This window comes from Dasypus novemcinctus, chromosome 7 (genome assembly GCF_030445035.2).
Source record: "Dasypus novemcinctus isolate mDasNov1 chromosome 7, mDasNov1.1.hap2, whole genome shotgun sequence".
NCBI classification, from domain to species: Eukaryota; Metazoa; Chordata; class Mammalia; order Cingulata; family Dasypodidae; genus Dasypus; species Dasypus novemcinctus.
Window position 1 is genome coordinate 84421839 of NC_080679.1, and position 7858 is coordinate 84429696.

General features: G+C 33.5%; 1 protein-coding gene across 2 annotated transcripts in view; it reads left to right on the forward strand.

Annotated features, from left to right (window-relative positions):
- GRB14 (growth factor receptor bound protein 14) overlaps positions 1-7582 on the forward strand; it is a 138804-nt gene extending 131222 nt beyond the window's left edge. For both annotated transcript variants that reach the window (XM_004464393.4, XM_004464394.4), the window contains 5 exons: positions 2759-2875; positions 2969-3041; positions 3186-3273; positions 5790-5883; positions 7205-7582. In XM_004464393.4, coding sequence (XP_004464450.1) covers positions 2759-2875; positions 2969-3041; positions 3186-3273; positions 5790-5883; positions 7205-7351 — 519 coding nt within the window. In that variant the 3' untranslated portion in view covers positions 7352-7582. The remainder of the gene's footprint in view (positions 1-2758; positions 2876-2968; positions 3042-3185; positions 3274-5789; positions 5884-7204) is intronic.
- Positions 7583-7858: the final 276 nt, after the last annotated feature.

The window sequence follows — 7858 nt, forward strand, 5'->3', positions numbered from 1 at the left end:
TTAAAATTAGGAAGCGTGAGTCCTCACACTTTATCTACTTTTTCAAGATGGCTATTTGAGGTCCCTTACTCTTCCAATTAAATTTGATGATTGGCTTTTCCATTTTGGCAAAGAAGGATATTGAAATTTTGATAATTTTTGTAGTTTTCCATGTACAAGTCCTTTACATCCACAGTTAAGTTTCTTCCTGCATGTTTGATTCTTTTAGTAGCTATTTCGTAAATGGAACTTTTTTTCTTGATTTCCTCTTGAGATTGTTCATTACTAGCTATGGTGGTTTAAAGCTGTCTGTACCCCAGAAAAACACGTTCTTAAGTTTAATCCATTCCTGTGGGTATGAGCTCATTATAGGTGGGCCCTTTTGATGAGGCTACTTTAGTTAGGGTGTGACCCACCTCATTCAGGATGATTCTTATTCCTATTATTGGACTCTTTTATAAATGGAATGGATACAAGGAGAAAAGGGAAAAGACCATTGAAGTTAGAAGCTTAAGAAATTAAAGTGTGACCCACCTCATTCAGGATGACTCTTAATCCTATTACTGGACCCTCTTATAAATGGAATGAATACAAGGAGAAAAGGCCATGGAAGCAAGAAAACCTGAAGAGAAGGGGAGAGACATGAGCCTTGCCATGTGGTAGAGGAACCAAGGCTCACCAACAGCCTGTCTTTGGGAAGAAAGCATTGCCTTGCTCATGTCTTGATATGGACATTTTCTTAGCTTCAAAACTGTAAGCTAATAAATTTCCATTGTCTAATGCTGCCACCCCAGTGCTTAGAGATGGTGGGACCTGTGCCCTGGTTGGCACAGAGCCTGGCTGTCACTACAGTGCTTAGAGATGGTGGGACATGTGTCCCAGGGTTTGCAGAGAGCTTGTAAGCTAATAAATTGCAGTTGTTTAAGCCAACTGATTTCATGGTATTTGTTTTAAGCAACTCAGGAAGCTAAACACTAGTGTATGGAAACACTACCAAATTTTGCATGTTGATCTTATATTCTATCACTTTCCTGAATTTGTTTGTTAGCTCTAGTAACATTGTTGTGGATTTTTCTATATATAGGATCATGTCATTTACATAGGGAGAGTTCAATTGCTTCTTTTCCAATTTAGATACCTTTTATTTCTCATTCTTGTCTATTTGTTTTGGCTAGAGCCTCTAGTACAGTGTTGGTCACAGTGGCGACAGTGGTCACCCTTGTCTTGTTCCTGATCTTAGTGGGAAAGCTTTTAGTTTTTCTCGATCGAGTATAATGTTAGCATTGGCTTTTTCATATATGCTCTTTATCATGTTGAAGAAGTTACCTCCTGTTCTTCGTTTTCTGAGTGTTTTTATCAAGAAGGAGTGCCAGATTTTGTCAAGTGCCTTTTCTGTGTCAATCGAGATGATCATGTGTTTTTTTTAACTTCATTCTATTAATGTGGTATATTGTATTAATTGATTTTATTACATTGAACCACCCTTGTACACCTGGGATAAATCCCACTTGATAACTGTGTACAGTTATCTCTGTTGGATTTGGTTTGCTAGTATTTTATTGAGGACTTATGCATCTATATTCAGAAGGGATGTTGGTCTGTAATTTCCTTTTGTTGTGGCATATCTATCTGGCTTTGGTATTAATGGTGATATTGGCCTCATAAAATGAGTTAGAGAGTGTTCACCTCTTCCATTTGGAAGAATTTGAGCTGGATTGGTGTTAATTCTTCTTGGAGTATTTGTGATAAAGTTCTCCAGTGGAGCCATCTGGTCCTAGGCTTTCTCTGTTGTGAGCTTTTTGATGACTGACACAGTCTCTTTACTTGTTATTCATCTAGTAAGATATTCTATTACTTTGTGTTTCTAGGAATTTCATCTTGGCTCTCTAATTTGTTCATATACAGTTCATAATATTCTCTTAAAATCTTTTTCTAATTTTGTGGGGTCAGCACTAATGTCCCCCATTCCATTTCTAATTTCAGTTTTTTGTGTCCTTGTTCTTTTTTCCTTTGTCAGTGTAGCCAAAGGTTCATTGATTTTATTGATTTTTTTTGCAAAGAATCAAATTTTGGTTTTGTCAATCCTCTCTATTGTTTTTTATTCTCTATTTCATTACTACCCACTATAATCTTTTTTATTTCCTTCCTTCTGCTCACTTTGGTTCTAGTTTGTTCTTCTTTATCTTGTTTCTCTGCTTGTTAGGTTAGGTCTCTGATTTTCATTTTTAATATATACATGTTCTGGTTTTCTCCATTATAAAATAGGAGTACTAATTCTTTCTAAAGACATGATGCAAGTCAATTTAAATTATACCTTTTGTGCATCTCAATTTTATCAAATAGCTACTTCATAAGTGGATTGACTGGACATTTAAATGTCAATTCATGAATCTCAAAGTGCACTAAAGAGATGAGTTCAGAAAGAATGGATTTTCTTAACCAGAGAAAGAATTATACCTTTCTAAATTGGAGTTTTCCCATTTTACTGGAGAATATGAAGAGATAGGATTGTTTTAGCAGAAAGACAGAATTGGTCTCTTAATCCGGCCCTTAATTACCTTAACAAATAACTGTGTAACTTATTTAACCAAAATATTTTATAACACCACTTTTTTCTTGTATATGTACCTTAACTTTTCAATTACCTGAGATGTATTTTGTTGCTAGCCACCATTTGTACTCCTTTCTAGAAGGGAATATTATTCCCGACAAAGCACTGGAAGATAACTGTGAAAGATACTGTCATAGTTAAAAATTAGTGTTGTTTTTTTTTTTTCAGAGAAGTATATCAGAGAATTCCCTGGTAGCAATGGACTTCTCAGGCCAGAAAAGCAGAGTTATAGAAAATCCCACTGAAGCCCTTTCAGTTGCAGTTGAAGAAGGACTTGCTTGGAGGGTACTAATAGCTTCACTTTCTTTAATGTATTTTTTTATGATTTGAGTTTGTTTCACTCAAAACTTGAATATCATTTTCCCCTTCCTTGTGCAGAAAAAAGGATGTTTACGACTGGGCACTCATGGTAGCCCCACTGCCTCTTCTCAGAGCTCTGCCACGAGCATGGGTATGTCTAAAGAGTCATTATAACTGAATGGATGAATGAGGTGCACTTAGCTGTAGTCACTGAGTGGGCACGGTGGAAAGTACGTGTAATTAAATTGTGATCATTTCAAACAAAGCTTTGTGTTCATCCATTTTGTTTCTTTAGCCATACACCGATCACAGCCATGGTTTCACCACAAAATTTCCAGAGATGAAGCTCAGCGACTGATCATTCAGCAAGGGCTTGTGGATGGGTAAGTTTGAATTTTTTGATTTTTGAGTTGTAGTGATTTCAGTTTCTTCTATAAGCACTACTTACTTATTCAACACATAACAAGTTTTTGACTTTGGCTTATGAAACAGAAGTGACTTCTGTTTTTATAAGGGTGGTTACAATTGCATCCTTTCAGTATCTATATAATACCTAGTATATTGTGTGTCCTTAGTATTTGTTGCATAAATGCACACATCACTGACTAGGATGCTATGCTCTTAACCAGTGGTCGCAAATAAACCCATTATGTGAACTTTCAGTATCAAACATACAAATTGAGGTGATAAAAATAACTGAACTTGTTTTAGGGTGTCAATTAAGTTGTGGTAGATGTTGGAAAAAATTTTATTTGAACATGAAATTAATATGCTTCCAAAATATGGTCCTTCATATTATCCTACAAGTTTTGTTTTTAAGAATAATGCAGCTGACATTGCAATGATGGAATCAGGCCATAATACAATTGTCATAACCTGTGAAATTGTGCAGGGCAGAGTGTAACCTATGATGTAAACTGTAGTCCATGGTTAGTAGCAATGCTTCAATATGTGATTATCAACTGTGACAAATATACCACACTAATGAAAGATGTTATAATATTAATGTGGAAAAGTGGGGAAGGGGGGGCATATAGGAATTCTCTGTGTTTTTTATGTAACATTTAGGTAATCTCAAGCCTCTTTAAAAATAAAAATTAAAAAAAGAATAATATAGGGCCCATGAAGTAAAGGTTGTTTCTTACATATTTTACTGTTTATTCCTTTTTTTTTCTTTCTGCATCCCTATTTTCTTTCCTGTAAATTTTAGCAGCTTAAAGTAATATACCTACATAAGGTATATTATGTTATCTTGATTGTTTCTCATGTTATCTTTAATCTAGATATCATGGAAAGGATGCAAGACAAATATAAAATATATTACAAAAGATTTATAATCTAAAACATTTTATTTTTCTGAAATTATTAAGTATATCAGATACTATCTAATAATACTCTCTAAATTCTTTTTGCAAATTCAATGCAAATTAAGGAGGTTGTCTTGAGGTTTGGGTAACAAATAAGATCAATATCAGTTTAAACAAAAGGCGATGGGATCTTTTATCTTCAAGGGTTGACTTAAGATAATGACAAGGTTTTGAGGTGGTTTAATACTGACGTTTGTATGAAAACATATGTTACATGGAAAATTATTAATAGCAAGTCAGCATTTCACCAGACTTTAAATAAGGGAAGATTTTAATATGCTTTTCTGTATGGAGCAGAGCCTTTTTGGATATAAATTTGAACAATCAGCAGAATTACAATCTGGTGAGGCCAAGTAAGGACTAACTGACAAAAAATTGTTAAAATGTTTGGGAGGATTATAATTTTCTTTATTTCTGAGCCCAGTTTTTATAAGTGAAATACTCATATATAAGAAATGACAATACTGTCATATATATAATTTTTAATTATTTGTTTCTTGGTATTCCTTTGGAAAGAGGTGATGGTGCCGTGCAGTCCACTAGGTGGTGGTGGTGATCTGCTTGGGAAAATGGAGGGAGTGACAGCTATATTTACCCGTGAAACATTCTTATCCCATCTCCCAGTGATGTAATGTAGGAATCTGAAACAGCACAAATGAAATTGCTCATCTCATCAGATATCTGTGATGGCTCAAATTTGTCTATCTCCTTGTCCAGGCACAGTGAGATTAGTATTGGAGTCACCAGTGGGGACTTGTTTGCATAGTCTGTCAACAATTAATACAAAACTGGTTTTGTGTTGTATTGGCAATATCTAAGAACCTATGTATGGCAGCATTTTCCTTGAGGACGTTAGGCCATGTTTTGTTTTTCTTGCCTAGTGATATAGATGCTTTTTTTGTGTGCTTTATTCTTCAGGGATAAAGTAAATGTTATTTGGGTATTTATTTACTTCAAATATTTTGCTTAAACTTTAAAAATGATTTAAGGATTAATTTTTTTCTTTTTGGAAAATATATTCATTTCTCATTTTTTGACTTCTTATTGTATATATATCAGTAGGAACCAGAATCAGAAGAAGAAAGGGGATCCACTGTAGGGGAGTAGTTAGAAAACATGATTTCATTCTAAATAATTTTCTCTCCTCATGACCTAAGTATGACCCAGAAGTTAAAAATAACAAAAAACTACAATTACCCATAAATGCCCAATTTCCCAGTTAAAAAAGGGCACACATAACATTAATTTTTGATGCCAATATAACATTATATTGATTATTGTGAGCAAAAAGTTTGACAAATGGGCTGTATATTTATCCATAAAATGATAATAGCTCCGGTGACCATTTTATGTTTGTTTATATTTTACCATATAATTTACCATGTTAAATATTTCCATCCATTGAATGCACAGTAAAGGAAACCCAGGCTACAACATTTATGAATACACTTCCTGGATTTTTTACATGCTGTTATTCTATGCAATCCATGAGTAAATGTAGAGACATACTGAAATTACTTCTCTCTCTTTAGAGTTTTCTTGGTACGGGATAGTCAGAGTAACCCCAAAACTTTCGTACTGTCAATGAGTCATGGACAAAAAATAAAGCACTTTCAAATTATACCAGTAAGTAATTTGTGATTTTACATTCCTATATTAGAAATGATCTTAATGCACAAGCTTTTGAAAACTTTGGTTTTCTTTTGGTCCTCTTATTAAATATAATTTGGGAGCTTGTGCTTTGACTAGAGTTAAGTTTGGCAGAAATGATTTTATGAGCCTGAATTAATATAAGAAATACAGGAATTGCAAAAATCAAATTTCCCTTTCTCATGAAATATGATTTAGCAATATTGTATAGACCTCATGCCACCTGTTGTTAAAAGGCCACTAGAGATTTTTTCTCTTGAATTCTACTAACAGTTATTTAAAAACCATTATGTTAAAGCTCCTTCTCTCTTCACTCGAAAATGTTTTTTTTGTTTTGTTTTATTTTGTTTCATTTATAATGGTTATGATAGAATTACAAGAGCTGTGATACTGTTGAACCTTTAAACAATTCTGAGTACACTTAAAAAATCTCTGTGAAAAATAAAAACTTGCTTCTAGGTGGCACAACTTTCTTTGGGCTTTCGTTGCTGCTGCCGTGTGCTCCTATGTACATGTGTGTACACACATATGCACATGAATGTGTGTAGTTTGTGTAAAGGAACCAAGTAGTATGGAAGAGAGAGTCTTTCTACTTTCAGGAAAGTTTTATGTAAGGTTGTTAAATTACTAGTATTTCCTATTTTAATTGCCTCTTTGGAGAATTATCCAAAGGCCCCGTTAAGTATCCTCTCTACTTTTATGTGATCAGTGTCCTGACAAGTATGAATTGTTTAATGCCAGAAGACTTCACTACCAAAAAAATAAATAAAACAACAAAAACCCAAACAACAACAACAACAACAGATTCACTGACATCACTAGCGTAATATTTGATAGCCTCAGAATCAATGTAGTGACACAAATGTTTGTTTTGTTTTTTTAATATACTAAGGGGGGCTATTAAATGGACAACATTTCAAAATAGAGATTAATTTCTATATATATGAACATTAGAATTTTCTGGTTGCTATTTCACAGATATTGCAAATTTCTCACCATTCATCGATTCAGGATAGTCATACTATCCTAACAGAATGTTGGGAGAATTAGAAGTAGAGAAAGTACAGTCATACTTATTATCCTAGGAACTGTTGATGTTTTGGTTGTTGTTTTTTTTCATGCAAGAATGCAAGTGAAATTAAAAAAAGAAGTGAGACATGTCATATCATTCTTTTCACTGTCCTTTACTTTTAGAAACTTATCAGTTTTGGCATATAAAGTCTTAAGTGTGCAATGGAATATGATGGCCATTCTGGGTAATTTGTCTTCTTTACCACTGTCGTTATCTCTCTTGTAGGTGGAAGATGACGGTGAAATGTTCCACACTCTAGATGATGGCCACACAAAATTCACAGATCTAATCCAGCTGGTGGAGTTTTATCAGCTCAATAAGGGCGTTCTTCCCTGCAAGTTGAGGCATTATTGTGCTAGGATTGCTCTTTAGCCAAACCAGAAGTGACTTGTTAGACTATTGAAGAGAAAGGACTCGAGAGGAAAATAAATAAATAAAAAGAAATACTGGAAATAAGGGTGAAAGCGTTGCCATGGTGAAAAAAAAATGTATTTCACCTGCAAGTTCAAAAAATTGTGCATTGCAAGTAATCAAAGACTTGGATTGATATTACTTTTATCATTTAAAATTCATTAGTTAAAATTAAATATCAGAAAAAAATGATTTGTGTGTCCTTGTGTGCTTTTATATTACTATAATATTCTTTAAACATGCATATTTTAAACATCTATTTGTCCTTATTTACTTTAACAGCATTAGAATTCTTACCTACAAAATATGAAAAATTCTCGGTTCGGAATGAATGTACAGACTGAATTTCAATTACATTACCTTTTTTTGTAACTTAAGAAGTATAGTAAGATCTTAATTTACCAATTAAAAGAAACTACCCACAACTTCTTATTAAAACTGAAAGCTATTTTGAATTATATATTTTCT